Source organism: Suricata suricatta, chromosome 12 (assembly GCF_006229205.1).
Source record: "Suricata suricatta isolate VVHF042 chromosome 12, meerkat_22Aug2017_6uvM2_HiC, whole genome shotgun sequence".
Classification (NCBI taxonomy): Eukaryota; Metazoa; Chordata; class Mammalia; order Carnivora; family Herpestidae; genus Suricata; species Suricata suricatta.
Genome location: NC_043711.1, coordinates 85,052,388 through 85,074,870, shown reverse-complemented (window position 1 = coordinate 85,074,870; position 22,483 = coordinate 85,052,388). Strand labels below are relative to the sequence as shown.

Here is a 22,483-nt window from a genome sequence, read left to right as displayed (position 1 = left end):
CAGGCCTTCTCTATACATCTGGTGTTACAAACCCCCAAATGCAATTTTCTTGCATTTAACTTCTTGAAAGCCTTACTGTTCAAAATCTTCCGGGGGGGGGGGGGAAGCTTTTTTTTTTGTGGATAGATTTGTAGGGTTCTGTGACTAGTTCATCCAGGGGTCATGTCCCCAATTCCAGGATCAGGGAAATGAGCCTTGTTCCACATTTAATGGGTGTGACCTTGGAGGGGGGAGGTTACAAGCAGGTTTCTACCAGTCCTTAGGTTCCTCAAAGCCTTACACTGGAAATAGCAAACAGAGTGGCACAGTTTGGATATGGAAGCCATACCCGAAGGATAGCTTGCTCGTGAGTGTCGGAAGGAGAGCCCTCGGGCACAACCACAACTGGCACGTGGTAGCGATTTTGAGAGAGCGCAGCGGCAGCAGAGGCCACACTGAAGGCTTCTGAAAGTGACTCAAAGTTCTTCTTGCTGAAGATCGCATTCATTAGTTGGACGACCTGATCCTAAAAGCAAAACGGAATGCAGCTTGAGATTCTCCTCCGGCAGGAAGGTGGGAGAGCCACCCCTCGCTCCCCACTAACTGACGTCATTCCCTAGCTGCATTTAGGTGTTCACAAGGAGGATCTTTTAGCCGTTAATCCAAACTGATCTGAGAGGGTAAAAAGCAAACGTTCTGCATTTAAGATTAAAACCTGGATCTGGTTGGTTTTTTTTCCATCTTCTGGTTCAAAGTGAAATTCCACATTTATTTGTCAACACTTTATTGAATGCTTACTGTACAAATGCAGGTAACCACTGAGATGTGAAAGTCTATGACAAAATACATACAACAGTAATGTTTTAGGTTATAATATGTGCCATGCACTGTAACAGGTGCTTGACATGCATGAAGTCAAATAGTGATAAAAACTCTGGATGCTGGCGAGGATGGGGAGAGACGGGCACCCTCCTACACTGGTGCTGGGAATGTAAACTGGTGCAGCCGCTCTGGAAAACAGTGTGGAGGCTCCTCAAAATATTAACAATAGAACTCCCCTATGACCCAGCAATAGCACTGCTGGGGATCTACCCAAGGGATACAGAAGTGCTGATGCATAGGAGCACATGTACCCCAATGTTCATAGCAGCACTGTCAACAATAGCCAAATCATGGAAAGAGCCTAAATGTCCATCAACTGATGAATGGATCAAGAAAATGTGGTTTATATATGCAGTGGAATACTACATGGCAATGAGAAAGAATGAAATCTGGCCATTTGTAGCAAAATGGATGGACCTGGAGGGAGTCATGCTAAGCAAAATAAGTCAGGCAGAGAAGGACAGATACCGTATGTTTCCACTCATAGGTCTAGCAGGAGAAACCTAATAGGAGACCATGGGGAGGGGAAAGGGGGGAAAAGAGTTGGGGAGAGGTAGTGAGGCAAATCATGAGAGACCTTTGAATGCTGAGAACAAACTGAGGGCTGAGGAGGGAGAGGGGAAGGGGAAGGGGGTGATTGTTGTGGAGGGGGGCACTTGTGGGGAAAAGCACTGGATGTTATATGAAAACCAACTTGGTAATAAACTATTTAAATTAAAAAAAACTCTGAAAAGATCGATATTATTAATGTTTTCCAAATGAGGAAACTGAGGCTGAAGAAGATTAAGTAAGTCCTACAATTTTAATAGGGGAGGAAAAAAAAAAAAAAGGACCCAAATTGACATGGAAGTCTATTTGTCCCCAAAGTCCTTCCAGAATAAAATACGTTCTTTCCTGATTCTTCTCATCCTTCCAGCTAAGCCAGCTTCCCTCCCTACCCCGCACTGAGTGGTACACTGGGGCTAAGTTTGGGGCTAAGTTTGAATTCATAAGAACAACCCTTATAACCAACATGTACATTAGAAAAAAACTAAAATAACTTTCCATTAAGAACTAATGGGCTGTTTAGAGGAGAAAAGTGAAAAGCAGTTTTTTAAAAAAGTGGAACCTAAAAGGCATTATTAAAATTCTGGAGGTTGTGTGCTTAAGAGGAAACATTTTCCACTTCAATCAGTTTTGTTTTTTAAAATCTACAATCTAACAAAAGAGCTCCCTTGTTCCGACAGCGTTATTCACAGTCGACATGAAATAATTTTCTTTAATTGTACCAATTACATTTTTCCATCTCTAGGCTGTTGACATGTTAAAATGGGGGACTGTTCACCAGAATGGTTATGTCAAAAGCAGTGACAGCAAAATTACTCCAGCCAAATACCTGGTGAGTAGAAGCTTGGGAATAAAGCAAGAAAAAGTTTAAGTTACGTATATAGAATACTGCCAATTCATCTCCTGTGCTGTGCATAGGAGAGTTCCTTAATGATTTGTACCATAAGACCCACATTCCTGCACTTTCACCCATCACAGAAATTAAGAGTGTACGGCATCTCCAGACCTTCTTCACTCAGGATAACAAAAGACAACAGAAGAAAGCTAACGCATGAATAATTTATTAGGTTATATCCTCCAGAGAAAATATAAAATTAATTCAAATTGCCCAACGCAGGTAAGTATTTACTATTTACTTGAAGAAACTCAGCACAGAACTCAAAATGCATAAAAGAAATGAAAAGTTCTAACTTGGAACCCAGACCTCTCCTCCTAAGATGAAAACAACAGCAGCTTGTATTTTAAATCCTGTAGTTCACAAACAAGGTACAAAGAGGGTCCAACTCAAAACAACTTCACACACACAGTCCCGCCAAAGGTTCTTGCAGGTTAACGAGCTCCTCTTCAAGAAAAAAACCCAAACAAACAAAAGAGAATAATTAATTCTTGGTAGATGTCTGTAGGCACACATGCCTCTCAGAAAACTACGTCAATCGGCAAAGATCAGCTAAGATTTAGCCACGGCTGAGGCTGAGGTGGGAGGGAGAAGAGGTGAAGCACAGGAACAAGAAGGCCAGAGATCTGTTTCATCACGCATGGGAAGGAGAGCCTGCACATGGGGAGACCTGATTTAGGGGTGTCTCTCCCACCCGTCATCTGTGTGTCCTCACACATGTCACACTGCCACTCTACAGAGGGACCAAGTCTGACTGAGCATACTCCTCACAGAATTCCTCTGGTGCTCAAATGAGACACACATAAAAATGCTTTAGAAACTGTAAAGTGTTGTAAGGAAAAAAAACCCATAAAAAAATAAAATAATGCAAGTGTGACCATTTGTTTACATGTCCATCCCACTGACAACCAGTTTCTGGAGGACAGGCATTACATCACCCTGTTTCTCATTTTCAACGTCTGAACCAAGACACTGAGTGACTACGCCCCGAGGCGAACTGAACAGCCTCCTCTGGAAAAAGCTGTTCTTAGCAGATGAAGTCAGCAACCCCTTTGGCTTTCACGCTTGAGAATGATCAGGTACCTCCTTAATGGATGGCTCAGCCCCCACGTGGTCCATGAGCTTGTAAGTGGCAGCCACAAATAATGCTGTCGTTTCCAGTCCTTCTTCAAACTGTAGATACACACCTCCCAGTTCGTCCAGGCGAGCAACAAGATCCTGTCACAACAAAATGGATGCATGTTGGTAGTCAAATGATAACAGAAACAAGATGCACAAACCATCACCCTGTAGAGACAGTCACACTCCAAATCTGGAGAAGACCTCTGACACTTAGCACTTTGTCAATTAAGATGCTTGGGCAAAGAGAGAGTAAGGATTATCACACAGGCATCTGAAGAGAACAGTCTGCTGCAGCTCTGGGAGTACTCCTTCCCTGACCCCTGTACTCAAGCCCACGCCCTGCTCTGGGCAGAGGGCCAGTGGGCCAGGCTGCAGTGCACCCAGGAAGCATCGTGACACAGATGGATTCCACGGCCATCCATCTGGATACGACTCACAGAGCAGAGCTCAATGCTCTAAAGGATGAAGAGAGACATACTCCTCTTATGGGCAACATAAACTCCTCTGTTGGGCACCCAGGGATGACACTGTGTGGACTGCCTGTCATCACTATGTATTCCGTGAGAGTAGGCTCTGAGCAGCAGGAGGTCCTAGGTAAAGGAAAGGATGGAGCAATAATAAAAACACAGTGACCACTTGCTGAGCACTTACATACTCAATGCTTGAGAACCTCACTTGTTCCTACAACCTCATTTAAGGAATCGAGGCTCAGACATTAAATAATTTGCCTGAGATTACAAAGTAATAAATAGCATTAAAAAATATCTGAATTTCAGGTTAGGCTCTAAAATCTGTGGACTATATATCTACAAAAGGCTGCAAAAGTAGTTTGTTGCCTAACTGATGGCGTAACTATCCTCCCTGAACAAATAGTCCCCAGGACACACTGCTCTGATACAAAGAACGTAAGTGTGGCATGGATATGAAAAAAAATGTAACTGGCCAAAACAAACCATGCGTGTCTATCTGCAAGACTCTTCTAAAGGGTTTTGGAGACAGGAGCTGGGAAATTCATTTGGCAAAATAAATTCACACCTCAATCTCCTCCACGATGCTCCTCAAGTCAGCCTGCTGGGACAGGTGGGATGCTGTCTGCAGAGCCTGGACCGTTCTAGAAGATAAAGAAGAACCTCAATGAATGGCAAATCTCTGTTTACCTACTCACTCCTTCCTGTCCTAGGACACTTTCAAGAATACCCCTCTCTGTTCTTTACAGGTAGAACACAGTCTCAGCCTTTAAGGAGCTGAATTATAATCCAGTTGGGAAAGGCCATCATATCACAAAGATCATAACAGCAAGTGAAGGCAGTCCAGGCAACATGATCTGAAATAAGTACTATGGGCACGAGGAAGAGAGGGAGCACAGGTTCACTCTCCTCTGAAAATCTGTTTTGTTCCTAGTGGCATCATATACAGAGCACTGAGACTCACACTTCCTTGGGTTTAGAAGAGATCTGCTCTTCGGGAGAAGAGAACTGAATTCAATCGAGGTATATGTTGTATAAGTCACTGTGTTAGGCAGAACTTAGCTGCCTGTTCACTTTCAACTTTTCTTACTCTAAGACCAAAGAGATATTATGAAATCTGCATATGCAGATTGTTGGGTAGAATTTGGATCAAACTAGATGAATGCATTATAAACAAGGCGGCTTCAGGAAACCCATGTTGAATGCTCAATACATGTGCTATCATCACCCTGCTGGGAGGCCTGAAAGTCACTTATCCTTCAGGCATTAAATAAGACAAGAAGAATTCAGTTCTGAAACCAGAATTTATTCCCCTTTCTTTCCCTACCATTTATTTCTAGTTATAAAAGTACGTATTTGTCAAAAATTCAAGCAGTACATTACTAAAGAAAGTTAAAACTCCTGTAACACCTACCCTTAAAAGATCATTGTTCTCCAACTTATTTTTAACTTAATAATATGTTGCATACAACTTTCCCTATGAGTATATATAGAGGTACTTCGTTCTTATTAACCATGACATAGTACTGTACTGCTTTGATGTATCAGAATTTACCCAATCTCCACCTGGTAAACATTTATGTTGTCTGGGCTCATACAACGCTGTCACAGATAGCCCTGGCTCATCTCTCTATATTTTTCAACTGAAGTGAAATTTACATTAGAAAATTAACTACTTGAAAAGTGAACAATTCAGTGGTATTTAGTATCTATCTCACAATGTTGTACAATCAGCGTCTCTACATAGTTCCAAAACATTCCCATCAGTCTAAAAGGAAACACTGTACCCATTAAGCAGTTTCTTCCCAGCTTAATGGGAACAGCCCCTGGTAAGCCAATCTGCATTTACCTATTGTGGGTATTTCATAAAAACTCAATCATATAGCATGTAACCAGTGCTGGGCTCCTTTTACTTTCCCTTAGCATAATGTTTTCAGGGCTCACTTAATGTTGTAGCATATTATCAGTACTTCATTCTTTTTATAACTTATTCAATGTAGGTTTATCCACTTCTTAATATATTCCTGTAAGATAAACTTTTAAGGTAGAATGTGAAAGGTATGTACACATAAGATTTGTTTATTAGATTCTATTCTCTTAGTGCTGATAACCTGGAAAACATTAATGGTGCTTTTCTGGAATCCAGAAAGCTGAGGACCCCTGGTGGTTAAGCCACTGCTGCTCAACTGCAGAATGGCTCCCTATTTCTCAAGAGGGGACTGGGCCTTTCTATAAAATCACCACGTACCAACAGGTTAATGTGTTGGGGAATGTAGAAAGAGAATTTGTCAGCTTTCATTGAGATCATAACAATTTAGATTCCCTCTATGGAAAACAAATTCCATTAGCATGACAAGTTGGAAAATACGGGAGTTACAGTCCACGGAGAGGGAAGCCCCAGAGTATTCAATGACTCCCATAGGACCTTTGTTGTTAAAATGCACTGGAGAAAATGAAACCTGAATTTCCAAACAAGACAAAAATCCCACATCTGCCCGTGATAAATGCTGAGGCCAAAAAAAGCTGCTAAGATAGCCAAGAAAGAACTTTTCAATGAAGATACCGTTTTTCTCTTCTTTGGAACGAGTGAGCGTCATGCTGGTAAGAACTTCAGAAGTTTTTAGACTGAAACTAATCCACTTAGCTTTTGAAAAGTTTTGTCACTGGCTTTAATGACTTATTCCTCAATCAGCAATTTCTTTGCCTCTGGAGTACTTTATTCGAACACTAAGAAAGTCGATCTTGTCTTGATGATTCAAAGAAATTGGGTTATGGGAGACCACGATGGCATCTTTTCAGATGGTTCATTCAAACCTACAATTTTTTTACTCCATTCTAGACAAGTTTATGAACATTCATATCCTAGAATAAGTCCACTTAAATGTAGATGGCCCACTTACAAGTCCTAATTCTGATCAGATTTCCTTACACAGGGCAAGTCCATAGTAACGTTATACAAGGCATCCTGCCAGTTTGAGCTTCACAATAACCCTCTGAGACAGGATATGAAAGCACCGAGGTTTAAGGGGATTAAATCGCCTGCTCTTGGTCACAGAGATATTAGGTAGAAGAGTCTGGATTTGAACACAGTTCTACCAGATCCCAAGCATGTGCTCTTTCTACCTGCAAACCTTCTCATCAAAGTACAGTTTCAGTCTTTATTAACTCTTTGTTGGGCACCTCCCATGCACCATGCTGTGTGCAGCCCACAAATAAAGAAGCTTACAATCTAATAGAGAACTCCAGTAAACCGAGAAGTAACCGGCTTCCTAAGAAAGAGGCTAAGAAGGAAGTGCTCTAGAGAAGGAGCTTTTGGTGCAAGCCCACTAAGAACTGGGCACTGCAAGAGGTCCTTCACACGCATTATCCCATTTAATCCTGACATTTATCCTACGATGTAGGGGTTATTGGGCTTATTTTACAGATGCGGCTCAGGGAAGTTAGTAACTAAGCCAAAGTCACAGCGAGAAAGGAACAGAACTGGTGTTCAAAGTATAACCAAGTATAACTGACTCCATTTAGATGTACTTTCTTTGTATTTTTTTCCTGTTCTGGGATTTTGAGGAGACTTTCTTTTTTGCTTGGAGGGAAATGAAGTTTTGTGTAGAAGATGGCACGGGCCTAAGGCACTGACAGGGATATCAGAACATGATACAGGGATCTCACTGGGGATCCCTGGGGATCTCTCCCAAGGAATGATGAGAGGAGATCAAAATAATGTGACCTAAAACCAAAGGACTGCAGGGCCAAGAAGCACTGGGCAGTGTACAAGACATCAGCCCTGGGAAAAGTAGCCCCAAAGTCACTGATTACTGACTATGTGAAAAGGACAGGGTGTGAGTGACAGAGAGAATGTCAACTGACTGGGAGCCCTGCCCTGAACAAAACTTCAAGTTTAGAAACATTTTGATCTTACTTACCAACCCCCAAAATCCAAAAACTCTGGGAAACAACTGAACTATCTGCAATTGGGAATCGGTGTCAACAACCTTTTGCTAAACAAGTAACAAGAGGCCAGGTGCTCCCCCTTCTTTTAGGGGTTGCAACTGAATGGTGGACAAATACAAACAAAAAATACATGTACTGTTTAAAGGGGGAGTTCCAGTGTTAAAGAAAAAAACTACATATACAATCACTTTTAGGTTTAGTAAATATCCTGGGGTGCGCTGGTTGTGGCTCAGGTCATGACAGTTTTGTGAGTCTGAGCCCTGCACAGAGCCTGCTCAGTACAGTATTCTCTCTCTCTCTCTCTCTCTCTCTCTCTCTCTCTCTCTCTATCTCGCTCTGTTCCTTACCTGCTCACGCTGTCTCTGACTCTCTCAAAAATAAGTAAACAAAATTTAAAATGCACTTCCCCAATGACAAAAAAAAACAGTTTAGTAAACATCTTTAAGTCAATTACAACACTTAAATTTATAATAAACAGGAAAGTTGCTCAGAGTTCCTTTCCTATAAGTGCTTCTCCTTCACATAAGCCTTTGGCAGAGTAGTAGAGTCTGATTCCTAGAGTGCTCTCCCCTCTGAGCACCCACTTCTCCCAGCAGATGCTGCCTGTCACAGCTTCAAGGGGTCCTACAAGCCCTCCTCCAGTGCAGGGCCTCCACTGCCAATAGCTGCCCGTGACCCGGCCAAACCTCAACAAAAGATGCACGTGGCTTGTTAGCCTCATTTTCCCTGAGTTATCTCCTACCTCTGCTTCAGCCTCTAACCTCAAAAGCATTTCTTTTTTAAAAAACTTATTTATTATTCATTTTTATTAAAAATTTTTTAATGTTTATTGACTTACTTTTGAGAGAGAGAATGAGCATTAAGTGGGAGAGGAACACAGAGAGGGAGGGAGACACAGAATCCAAAGCAGGCTCAGGTTCTGAGCTATCAGCATAAAGCCCGATGTGGGGCTCAAACTCACAAACCGTGAGATCATGACCTGAGCTAAAGTCAGACCCTTAACCACCCAGGAGCCACCCAGGCGCCCCTGAAGCAATTCTGTCTGTATATGGCAGTGTGTTTACGTTCTGACTCAGTATCCTGAGGAACACAGCATCCAGGTGAGCCCACCAGGACAAGGCACCTTACCTGCCTCAATTCAATACTGTGTCTGCAGCGCCGGGCAGAGCACATGGCACACAGCAGACGCCCAGAAAAGATTTGCTGAACCAATGGATGAACCCTCTGAGGACAGTCTCTCACACAAACGAGGTCTGAGAAGTGCTCGATGTGGTGACTTACGCTAACACAGTCTCTTCCTTGCTGAGGCGAGCGGTAAGGGCACTGAGTGCTTCTTGGGAAGCCAAGGGAAGGCCAAAGCCACTTAGGGCTGCCACTGCATGGTAGATCTGGGTAACAGATGAGTCTTCACTGACGGCTGCCAGGAGCAGATCTTTGGTCTCATTTGAAATAGAGATCTAAGAAAGGATTGGTAGACACAGAGTTTTAGAACAGGTGCCGGTAGTTTGTGGCAAGCAACATGCAGAGAAACTGCCAAAGTCCTACCACCCAGCTAGCACACGGTCTTCCCCCTCAACTGCTCAGACAGCAGAATTCAGTGTCTGTAGGAATTCAGCATAACACTTGAAAAGATCCTGGCAAGTCACCTGTCTGCTTGTATGGTTCTCCTATGTTCAATAAAATGGATTTCCAGAGCTCTGGAGTGGGGGCATTCTTCCTTTACTTTGAACATTTTGAAAAGTTAAAGAGAGTTGGAAAGAAAAACCAAGGTCTCCAGGAGAGGCAATTACAAGAAACAGCTATTTAAAAGCCATGAAAAGTGAAAACTCAGGGAAAAAATAAACTCCATTTCCTTAAAATAAATAAAATCACAAGAATGGAATTCTACCCACACTAATGGATTCTGATTGTTAAACAAAAAAAAAATTAATCTGCCCTCCCCTTTAAAAATATACATTACAGGTGTCAGGATGGCCGAGTGGTCTAAGGCGCCAGACTAAAAATATACATTACAGTGTAAAGTACATATGAGTGTAGAAGCTGGACTCACCTCACACCCCGAGAGGGCCTGGCTGGACTGGGCAGCATAGAAGAGGGAATCCACATTGCCTGGATCGAGGTTTAACTTAATGAAGGCGCACGCTTGCTAAATAGGAGGGAAAGTCTATGATAAGTGGTGATATACAAATGACTGGGAAAGCATACATTTTTTTTTTGGTGACAAAATTCTAAGCAATCCATGATGGCTAAAAGTATGAGCTACACAGACGACGTTTTAAGCAGGCATTTTCCTTAGGACACTCTAGTACACGACACTATTGACTTCACATAAGAGCAACAAGCCTAAAGTACTCTAGTCCTTCTGAGCCCCAGAAAAAAGGAAAGGAACTGCTTCCACTGATCACCTGCTCTGGCCATAACCTGGGCTGGGTGTTGATGATGTTCTTCCTTTAATGAGGGCCCCATGGCAGATATTACCATTCCCACTTACAGGAAAAGAAACCTGAGGCTTAGAGTTGGTAAGTCACCTGATGGTGACAAAGTTACAAAATGGCAGTGTCTCCTCTGATTCTAAATGACTGGGGTCTCCACTTAGATGTCTCCAAAGTTAAGTCAGGTTCAACACATCTAAAATGAGCTTGAAACCTTCTATTTCTTCACCTGGACCTTCCAGCTCATGTACAGGCATCACCACATACCCTACTACCTGAAGCAGAAACCTAGGAATCATTCTTGACTTTCCCCTTACCTTGAAAGCCTAGTGAACGTATCTCTTTTTCATTTTTCAAACCCAATCCCCACCCTCTGGCTTCCCTCATTGCCTCATTTCAGGCACTTGCCATTTGTCACCTCTTTTGTTTTAATCATCTCCTAACTGCTCTCAAGCAGTGCCGTTCATTCTGCATACTGGCTGCTTCAAGGGCGGTCTTTACAAAGTACAAATGCAACCATGTTACTCTGCTATCAAAACCCGTGGGAGGTTCCTTATCATCTTCAGAAAAAGAGCCAAACTTTCTGACATAGCATAAAATGCCCCCATGACTGACACTTTCAGTGCCAGGTTTATCACACCGCCTCCAACTCCAAAAGCTCACCCTCCAGCATGCGGCAGCTGCCCAGAGACACAACGATCTCGCCTTGGTATGTATGTGACCCTGCCACTCCCCCTGCTGGGCGCACCCTTCCCTTGTCCCTCCTGTCTGCCAAACCAGGTCCTAGCTTCATCTCTGTTCAGATGTCACCTCTTCCAGAAAGCATTCACGGACATTCAGCCCAGGTTAGGCCAGGGCTCTTCCCTCCCAAATGCTCCCCCAAAGTGCTTACCACATTGTACTAATTACCTCCCCCAGCAACCAGTTACGTAAGAGCAAAGACTTGGATGACCCTAATCACAGTGTCTGCCAGAAAGTAGACACATAATGAAGCCCATGTTATCCGCACTGTATCAAACTACAAGAAATGTTATCTAGTGGTTACATTGCTAAATATTTTGCTGAAGGTAACATAAAATTCAGCTATTCAAAATTAGGTGGCAATAAAACCACTTAAAAGTGGGTGCTTCTGAGGAATAGGACAGGGTGTAGAGCAAGGTGGGCCACGTGATGGGCTTTTGCTTTTCACTAACGGTTGTGCTGTATTATCTGATGTTTTCCTGGGTGCGTGTGCTGCTTTAACCAAAAATCTATTTTTACATTTTATGAATAAAAGTGAAATAAGAGTCTTAAAACAAATGTGTTTCAACCAGAAGTTTGGGGGGTAAAATACTTTGCACTGCACAAATTAGTGCTCTGAAGAAAACAATCTAATCAAGGAATCTTCAGGACAATGTGGGTAAACTTAAGACAGGTGCTTTGTCGCCCTCTGGTGCTTTAGCACTAGAATAACAGCATCAAAGACCCCCAAACAAGGATTATGGCCATTGACACCACTTTTCGAGTAATCAAAATGTGTCTACACTGTTCTAGGTGCTCTGTGTGCATGTCTCCTTAAGCAGTAGGTCCTCCTATTATCTTAAGTTTACAGACAAGAAAACTGGGGCATCAGAGAGGCAAAGTGACTTGTCCAAGGTCACTCAGCTCTCATTGGAGGAACTGGAATTCAAACCCAGGCAGCCGGGCTCCACAGTTGGAACTATACAACTAACTATACAACCTCGAGGTTTTTCATCTCTCATGAAAAATTATTTGTCCAGGAGGAAAACCAACATTGTGTCAATGCCCTAACTCTTTGTAGAGGCAAATGAAGGTAAATAGTACCAGCAGTCGGTGGCTTCTAAGCTCCCAATGTGTACGTGTACTTGGTTTTAACAGCGGCAGAAGTGTGAGAAGACCTCTGGAAACACACCCTGGACTCTCGGTAAAGACCATCCAGTACTGAGGCTTCAGCGGGCGGCTCCCAGAAGCTTCTAACTGACTGGAGCCATCCTCATCCTACATTCATTTTCCCCAACTTGCAAATCGGCCGGAGTGTCCACTCCCTATCTGCTCCTCTCTAACTTTCTGTGCCCTGTGGTAACACTCCAATTATCTAAACATTCTCCTGAGCAAAGAATATCAGTGCTTTTCTCTACCCATTCTTCCCTACAACTCCCTGAAAAGAATCAGGAGCCAAGAAAAGATAGCGAAATCTCTCTCATTTGCCCTTACCTCTCCGTTATTCCCACCATTAACATCTCCCAACTATTCTGAATTCCTTGCACACCATGCTCTGTCATCTTTCCCACCAGACTTCGTCACTATGTTGTCATAGAGAAGCAAACCAAGGCAAGAGCTCCCGCTCCAGGTCCTTTGTAACCTATTCCTCTGTTTTAAATACACACACACACACACACACACACACACACACACAGTTAAGTTTATTTATTTATTTTGAGAGAGAGAGCACATGAGCAGGGGAGGGGCAGAGAGGGAATGAGAGAATCCCAAGAAGGCCCCCACAGTGTCAGCACTGTCAATGCGGAGCCCAATGCAGGACAGCTCACAAACCATGAGATCGTGACCTGAGCTGAAATCAAGAGTTGGACACTTAACTGACTGAGTCACCGAGGTGCCCCTTGGGCCCACCTTGTTCATACGTACTTCTTACCACACTTCCCCCCACACCTTTGTTCTGGCTGCCCTGGATAACCGACTCACCGCTCCCAAAACACAAGCACTTTTAAGCCTCTCTCCCTCTGGAAGCCCATTATCTTGTCAAACTTCTCCCTCTCAACTGGTAACTCCCGACATTAACAAAACTCAAGACTTCTTTTACTTTATCTTTTAAAGTTTATGTATTTATTTTGAGAGAGCAAGTGGGGGAGGGGAAGAGAGAGAGAGAGAGAGAGAGAGAGAAGTGGTGGGAGAGAGAAAGAGAGAAAGACCCAAGCAGGCTCAGCACCACCAGCACAGGTCTCTAACCTACAAACTGCGAGATCATGACCTAAGCCAAAGGTTGGACACTCAACCAACGGAGCCACCCAGAAGACACCAAGAGTTCTTTTAAAATAAACTTTCCTCAGGGGCGTCTGGGTGGCTCAGTCAGTCAAGTGTCCAGCTCTTGATTCTGGCTCAGGTCATGATTTCACGGTTCGTGGGACTGAGCCCCTCCTTGGGCTCCGTGTTGTTAGCACGGAGCCTGCTTGGGATTCTCTCTCTGCCCGTCCTCAGCTCATGTTTTCTCTCTCTTTCTAAAAAAAACAAAACAAAACAAAAAACCATTCTTGATCTTTTTCTCCCCCCAGCTGCCACCTTCTCTCTGCTACCAGTGAGTCTCCAGATTAAAAAAGTCAAAAGACACTTTCCAGTGCTCACTCCCTCAGTATTGGACTGAACTGATCCCTTCCTCATTCTGAAACATTAGCCTCCCTTTGCTTCCAGGATCCCCTGCCTGCACTCTCCTGGCTCTCGTCCTACTTCTCACAGCTGCTCCTTACTTTCATCCTCTCCCACCTGACCTTTCAATGCTGGAGTTTTTCAACTCCTAGGCCCACTTCTCATCCATCCTCTCTCCCCCTTGGTAATCTCATTCACACCCACAGCTTCATCCAGAACTTTTATGAAGATAGTCTCAGATTTGTACCCCTAACCCAGACTTCTCTCATTGGCCACTTACATGATTCAAAGGCATTTCAAACTCAGCATGTTTAAGACAAAATTCATGACCTTGCCTGCACAAACCTGTGATCCTGTCTTACAGAATGGCCCAATCATCCACCTGTGCAGCAAAAGCTGGAAGTCCAGGTGTTACCTTTTTTTTTAAGTGTATTTACTTTGAGAGAGAGAGCACACAGGCACACAGGGAAGGGGCAGAGAGAGAGAGAGGGAGAGAGGAAATCCCAAGCAGGTGCCACGCTGGCAGCACCGACCCCGTTGCAGGGCTCAATACCACGAACCATGAGATCATGACCTGAGCTGAAATCAGAAGTCAGATGCCCAACTGACTAAACCATCCAGGCTCCCCCCGGAGTTACCTTTTGCACCCCTTCTGCATTCAGTGTTGCCCCATACTCCCCTGCCAAAGTCTGTCTTCTATAGAACAGGAAAGAAACCTTTCCAAAATGAAAATGGATCATGATACTTGCTGCTTAAAATCAACTGCTCTTTACAGAAAAAGCAAAAATTTTCCTATGGCTGCCAAGGCACTTAGCCTTAGCTCCAGCCTTTCTCCCTGGCTCCACTCCTCTCTCTCCCACTGTCTGCTCAACATGTGGCCTCAGGTCAGTCTCTCAAATGTAACCTGCTCCCTGCCTGCACAGGTCCCTTGCACACGCCATTCCTCTGCCTGAAGTCCTTCTCTTCCCTGTCCCCATGTTACCTCTTCTTCTCCCTTTAGAATTCAGATCAGCCATACCTTCCTTCATTTAATAAACAGTTACTGAGTGCCTACCACAGGCCAGGTGCTATTCTAGGAACCAGAGATGCACAACAAATAAAATGGACAAGGTCCCTGCGCTCCAGGAGCTGTAATTGAGAGGGATATACATGAGATTTAAGTTCAGAGACTTTCTTGGAAAAGGCTTCTCTGACCAGGTCAAAGCCCCCTATTTATAAATCTCACCTATAAATCTCACCTTCATAAAACTTAGCACTGTTACAAATACTCGTGTCTACATTTGATTAGATGACTGATGCCTGTATCCACTATTAGAGTATATGTTCCAAGCGGGCAGAAGCTTCCTTTTACCCCTCAACACTGAATCCCCAGTGCCGAGCACACAGCAGACTCACTAAATAGCTGCTGAGTGACTAAACGAATCGTGCAGCAGCCAGGACAGGGCCCCCCACCCCCCACCCGCCCCGTGCAAGGTCAGGGCTTATGGTAAGCTTTCTCAGCAGACAGGGTGAGTGAGCCGCCCCTCTCCTGCACTCCCACACACCACACGCTGCACGTCCCTTTGTATTCGGCACCTGTCCTTCTAGATAATGAGTTGCTATCTTCTCTGCACTTAGCATAATGCCTGGCACATAGCAGATGCTCCGCAAATAATTACTGCCTGGAGGAATGTCTGACTATCTGCTATCACCAGCAACCAGCTGAGTACCTGGCCCTCAACAAGCACTCAGTACTTGTGAATGGTACCAACATACTGACCTTCATATGCACTTACCATGTATCAGACACTGAGGTAAGCACTTCTTAAAAAAAAAATGTTTATTTTTGAGAGAGAGGGAGGAAAGGTCAGAGAAAAAGAGGGAGATGGAGGATCCCAAGCAGAGAGCCTGATTTGGAGCTCAAACTCATGAACCATGAGATCAAGACCTGAGCTGAAGTCAGACACTCAACCGACTGAATCACTCAGGTGCCCCAAGCTAAGCACTTTTTACAAATTATCTCATTTAATCCCCATAACAACCCTATAAGATAGGTATCATTATCCCCTTTTACAGACAGGGAGAGTGTGTGATTGTCTGACAATCTATAAACACTGCCTAATGTCTTCTGATTTAGGTCATTCAAACATTACATCACAATTTTTGCCATAGTATATAACCTATTTATTTCATGTTTTCACTACAGTGAATACAAAACACCTCCCATTATTTTTAAATCTTAAAGAAGGCTAAGCAGTAATATCTATAAAACCACCATTCTCGTGTGCTTATGATTTTATTTATTTTTTAAGTTTACTTATTTATTTTGAGAGAAAGAGAGGACATGCAGGGGAAAGGCAGAAAGGTAGGGGGACAGAGGATCAGAAGCAGGCTCTGTGCTGATAGCAGAGAGCCCAATGCAGGGCTCGAACTCATGAACTGTGAGATCATGACCTGAGCCGAAGTTGGACGCTTAACCAACTGAGCCACCCAGGCGCCCCTCATGTGCTTATGGTTTTTAAATACACATATACAGTATCTGGTAATTAAAACAAAAGATATTCACTCTTCCTAACACCTAAAACCAACTCTCTTTCCACATTCTGTTGTTCCTTCAGCTTTCTACTCTCACATTCTTATTAAACCCCATTCCTCTCGGTTTTGCTGGGAAAATCTGTGACAAAATAACCACAGAAAGATTTCCCCTAAGGATCTATCTGTAAGAGCAACTAGTTCACTGTGTCTGGCAGGGCTGAGGCGGTTCTCTCTGCTCAGCTGAAAGCAACAACAACGGAGCAGGACATATCACCACATGGACGGGCAGTAAGGAAAACTGCGCTCAGTGGATTTATTTAGTGTGCACATCTAATAAGGCAATTTGCTAGCTTGAACTTTCCATACAACTCACTTCCTTCCATTGCTTATGATGTGCACATCACACAATCACCCCAGCACCGTCCATAAGCAACTTGAAGAACAAAGTGTGTGATTAACCCGTTCACTTTCTGCTAAACAGACACATTTGAGAGGCTTCATTCCAAATAAGCTATTGTTTACAATTCATTCAACAACTATTTGTTAAACACCCTCTGTTTATTAGACATCAAGCAATGGGGACAACAGCTGAGAAAAATGTCAATCAAAGTACATTAGCCACTACTACTACATAATAGAGCTAATCACCATGCTAACTACCCTAAAAGACCTCACCTGTGAGTGGACTATTATTATCTCCATCTTACAGATAAGAAAAGAGATTCTGAAAGGTTCAGTAACCTGAACAGGCAATTCAGTTATGTAGTTCTGAAGTCAAGACCTTGAAGTCAAGCAGTCTGACTTTAGAGTCTTTTATAAACACAAAGCTGTAGCTGCTCCAATTCAGCAACTACCCCATAACATGCTGCAGTGCAGCTGTCTAAATGGCTTAAGTCTCTGTCTTCAGCCCTGACTAATGGCCCTTCATTGGGGACACTGTTCTCAGGACCTCAACAGAGAACACCTTTAGGAGTATGTGTTCAACCTAAATCCATGTGGAACTCCAAATCATGAGATAGATAAAAAGGCACTGCTCAAATGTGAGACAGGAAACCATCAAAACCCTAGAGGAGAAGCAGAAAACAGCCTCCTTGACCTCAACCGCAGCAATTTCCTACCACACATCCCCAAAGGCAAGGGAATCAAGAGCAAAAATGAACTACTGGGACCTCATCAAGATAAAAAGCTTCTGCACTGCACAGGAAACAATCAAGAAAACTAAGAGGCAGAATGGGAAAAGATAGTTGCAAATGACATATCAGATAAAGGTCTAGTATCCAAAATCTATATCCTCACCAAACTCCACACCTGAAAAATGAATAATCCAGTGAAGAAATGGGCAGGAGGCATGAATAGACACTTCTCCCAAGAGGACATCCAGATGGCCAACAGACACATGAAATGATGCTCAGTGTCACTCATCATCAGGAAAATACAAATCAAAACCACACTGAGATACCACCTCATGCAGGTCAGAGTGACTAAAATCAACAAATCAAGAGACTATAGATGCTGGTGAGGATGGGGAGAAACGGGCACCCTCCTACACTGTTGGTGGGAATGTAAACTGGTGCAGCCACTCTGGAAAACAGTGTGGAAGTTCCTCAAAAAATTAACAGTAGAACTCCCCTATGACCCAGCAATAGCACTGCTAGGAATTTACCCAAGGGATACAGAAGTGCTGATGCATAGGAGCACATGTACCCCAATGTTCACAGCAGCACTTTCAACAATAGCCAAATCATGGAAAGATCCTAAATGTCCATCACCTGATGAATGGATCAAGAAGGTGTGGTTTATATATTCAATGGAAGACTACATGGCAATAAGAAAGAATGAAATCTGGCCATTTGTAGCAAAATGGATGGACCTGGAGGGAGTCATGCTAAGTGAAATAAGTCAGGCAGAGAAAAAAATTGGGCAGGAAACAAGAGCTAGCTGTCAGGAAGAAACCTGAATGAGTGTGGACCTCACCCAGCAGGGATTAGCAAATTTTCTGTTTGTAAAGGACCAGCGAGTAAACATTTTAGGCTTTTGAAGCCAGACGGTCTCTTTAGTAACTACTCAATTCTACTGCTAAAGCACAAAAGCAGCCATCAGAGTGGGCATGGCTGTGTTCCAATAAAGCTTTCTTTACAAAAGCAGGCTTCCAGCCGGATTTGACTCTGAGGGCCATAGTCTGTCAACACTTCTGCTATACAGTGGTCAGATGATGGCTGGCGGACATCGGGCAAATTACCTAACCTCTCTGAGCTTCCATTTCCTCCTCTATTTCTCTGTTACAGGGTAATATTTTTGACCACACATAGAATTAAGACAATTAGCTCAAGATAATATACCCAGTGTACCCTGCACATACGAGGCATTAAATAAATCAACGGCAATCACTGATTCTAATTTGGGGCAGGAAATGTAAAAGTAAGCCTAACACATCACAAACTCTCAGACTACTGGATCACATAAAAACAAACAAAAAGGCACAGAGAAAGACATTTTGGCTCACTGGCTAAAATGAGACCTTTTGAGCATCATAAAGAATAATAACTGTTATTGTAGGTCAACTATACTTCAAAAAAAGAACAAGGGAAAAAAAAAAAAAAGAATAGTAAGTGCCATGGATTGCAAAACATTAACTGGGACTACCAGTTCTGGCCATGGCAGAATTAAAGGCATTGAAGTTACCCTCCTGCGATCAATAATCATAAAACTGAAAAATTATGACATTAAGACACTGGACAACAGACAGTACAAAGCTGTGATGCTTAAGGAAAGTAAAAAGTATGAAAATGATGGCGCAAATGACAGGAGTTTAAATAGAAATGCATCATTACATGGTTCATTATTTGTGACACAGCAAAATAATAATTCACAGTATATTGTGATTAAGTTCAAAGGCACATTACAATCTCTAGAGCAACTACTAAAAAAATAAGTAGAGCTAGAAAGCCAACAGAAGAGATAAAATGGAAAAATCAAAAATTAATTCAATCGGGGTGCTTGGGTGGCTCAGCTACTCTCAGTTTGGCTCAGGTCACGATCTAACGGTTCATGTGTTTGAGCCCCACATTGCACTCCGTGCTGACAGTGCAAAGCCTGCTTGGGATTTTCTTTCTCTCCCTCACTCTGCCCCTCCCATGCTCTTTCTATATAAAAAATTATTTTTTATAAATTATAAAAAAAAATTCAGTCTAAAATAGGAAGGAAGGAGGAAAAACACAGCTTGACAAAAAACAAATAACAAGATGGTAGACTTAAAACCAACAATATGGTTACATTAAATATAAATAGACTATACTCCCCAATTAAAAGAGATTGTCAGATGAGAGTTTAAAAAAACAAGTCCCAAATAGATACTGTTTACAGATAGGTTAAGATGACAACACCTGAATCCAATGGATCCAACTTTATCATATTTAAAAGTAAAACAAGCAGATATTACACACCCATTGATAAGTACATAGCACCACCAATGAAATATGTTTGCCAAGAAAATTGACCTGAATATAATTAAGCCTCAAGAGCTAACCATCAGTTTATAGGAATACAAGAGATAAGGAAACAGCATGAGGATACTATCAATCAAAGGCAGAATGTGGAAGCTTCTCCAGGACAAGGTGATCTGGCTTGTTCTATAAATAAAAGGTACTGCGGGAGAGGGAGATGGAAACTATTACAGATGAAAAGGGTCTTTGAAAGCAGAATTTTCTCCAACTAGTAGCAGTGAGGTCAGAGAAATCTAAAGAGTAAGAACCTAACATGTCATTACTGATTTAAATAGGGAGGGGACAATGTGAAAAGAAATATAGGTGGCCGTGAGGAACAGAGAGCAGCCCCTGGCTGACAGTCCACAAGAAAATGGGGATCTCAGACTTAAAACCACACGGAACTGCATGCATTCTGTCAATCAGCTGAAGGATACTGAAGCTCATTCTTCCCCGGGGCCTCCAGATGAGAGCCCAGCCTTGTCCCACAGGAAGTAGAGAGCACAGCCAAGCCTGCCTGGACTTCTCTCCACAGAATTATCAGCTAATAGATGAGTTCTGTTTTAAATAACTAAATTTATAATTATTTGTTATGCAGCCATAGAAAACTAACACAAGGCTTATGTTAGAAACCTGGCCTTAACTTCTTTACCCTAGCTTTCCATGCTACTGTAAGAAATAAAATGTAAATGCACTTAAGACTGATCCAAATCCAGGTAAAGTTTTATTCATGACGCATTTTCCTCATCAAAGTTCCAAAAAAAAAAAAAAATCAAAACTGCCTGATACAGTAACTGCCAGTGTTTCATAAATATGAATGCTCCCACCTTGAATTCCTTTATTTATGAGCCACACGTACAGGCCCTTAAGAAGTAGTCTCACTCAGAACTACAGCAATAGTTTCTAGAGGTAAAATGTCAAGTTTAGCGTAAAAAGTAAAGTTTCTAAGATTTGCTCTTCTTTATAGTTTACCAACCATCTGGTGTGGTCCTAAACATACGTTAGGCATTAAATTTAAAAAAAAAAAAAAAGGATCTGTCAGATTGAAATAAGTATTTACTAATATTGGATTAACTATGGCCATCCTCAATTGAGCAAGAGTTCATTCTGAAGTACACAAAAGGAACACAGTCGAGGGATGAGGCCAAGACAAAAGTAGCCTTACCTTTACATCTGGCACCTGGGCACCAAGGCTGCTGAGTCCCACGATGGAATAGAAAGCAGATTCCAAACTTGTGAAGGGGCGCTCCAGTGAGGCTTTCAGTCTCTCCACATCTGGCTTGGTGAGGTAGTGAGTGGGCGTCAGAGCCTGGGTGCTGGCTATGATTGTCAGGGCCAACAGGAAGACAGTGCTTGAACCTTGGGGGGAAACGACTATTAAGTATACTCCGAACAATTCCAAAGTTCTATATACAGTTCTGATGATCGTGTGCACATGGTCTGGGAACCAAGTCATGTGAGGAAATGGGAGGGGACTGGGAGGTTTAAACTGGAAAGAAGTCCTAGGGAAGTGGCAGGCACTGCCTTCTTCATCCATCTGAAAGACAGCCCTCCGGGCAGCCTCTGCACAGCTACAGCACAGAACCCATCTTGCCATTCCGACTTCAAGTACGTTTGTAACTCCTCTGCCACTAAGACAGGCCCAATCCTGAACTCAGCCCAGCCTCGCCCGCCTCTCACAGGATCGCTTCCCTCGCTCTTCCCTCCATCTGTGGCTCTCTGGCTCCCTCTCTGGTCGTCTAATGAGTCATGGTCTTCCCTACCCTGCACTTTGTCATGCTTTCCCTTCCTTCAACTTTGCATAATTTTTACTCTCCGGTTTCAGTTCAAGTATCTCTTTCTTAAAAAGCCTCACCAGTAGCCCTCCCTTGGGTTAGGTCCTCAGTAATATAAAGTAGGAAAGAATATGACCCTCTGAGGCCAGGTTTAATTTCTAGCCCTGCCATTTATGAGCAGTGTGGCTGTGGCAGTTACAATGTGCCCAACCCACACTTAGTTGCCTCAAGTCTTAAGTGGGACAATAATAGTACCTACCGTAGGGGTGTAATGAAGATTACATGAGTTAACACAGAAAGATCTTAGCACTACATCCTACACCCTACTACTACTACTACTACTACTACTACTACTACAAGAACTACATGAATGCTAGGTACCTTTACCACTGCTATTGTTGTTGCTATATCCATGCATAGCAACCTGTACTTCTTCCATGTAGTCTTTTCCACAACCATAATTAATAGTGTAATGTCTGATTCCTCTGCTAAACTGTAAGCTCCAGGAGGATACAGTTTCTCCTATACATCCCTGTATTTCCAAGTATTACGTATCACTTGGCATAGTAATGAATTAATATTTGCTAAATACATGGAAAGAAAAATTAATCCTTGTCTATTATGCTCCAGGAGACAGGAAGCCGTCAGGAATGGTACATTCTATGGGCTGTTTCATGAATTGTCTGCCATTCAGTTGTGCAGTAGCCACCCTCCACCACCACCATCACCACCACCTTATCCACACTTTCCACGGTTTCAATTACCCACGTTCAACCATGGTCCAGTACTGTCAGGGAAGAGTAGCCTGACGCTAAGTCACAATGCCTATGTCATTCGTCTTCACTTCACCTCATCACATAGGCATTTTATCATGTAGGTATCTATGTCAAGAAGGGTAAGTACAGTACAAGATATTTTGAGAGACAGGAAAGACCACATTCACATAGCTTTTAGTACGGCATATTATTCTAATTGTTCTTTTATTATTATTGTTATTAATCTCTTACTGGGCCTGATCTATAAATTAAACTTTATTATAGGTATGTATGTATGTATAGAA

The 22,483-nt window shown here is 42.9% G+C and overlaps 1 protein-coding gene across 2 annotated transcripts in view; it reads right to left on the bottom strand.

Annotated features, from left to right (window-relative positions):
- The window catches only part of RPN2 (ribophorin II), a 57,798-nt gene that overhangs the window by 32,071 nt on the left and 3,244 nt on the right, over nucleotides 1–22,483 (bottom strand). For both annotated transcript variants that reach the window (XM_029916802.1, XM_029916803.1), the window contains exons 2-7: nucleotides 20,814–21,007; nucleotides 9,890–9,985; nucleotides 9,121–9,296; nucleotides 4,460–4,535; nucleotides 3,386–3,520; nucleotides 329–505 (exon numbers count right to left, since the gene is read on the bottom strand). In XM_029916802.1, coding sequence (XP_029772662.1) covers nucleotides 329–505; nucleotides 3,386–3,520; nucleotides 4,460–4,535; nucleotides 9,121–9,296; nucleotides 9,890–9,985; nucleotides 20,814–21,007 — 854 coding nt within the window. The remainder of the gene's footprint in view (nucleotides 1–328; nucleotides 506–3,385; nucleotides 3,521–4,459; nucleotides 4,536–9,120; nucleotides 9,297–9,889; nucleotides 9,986–20,813; nucleotides 21,008–22,483) is intronic.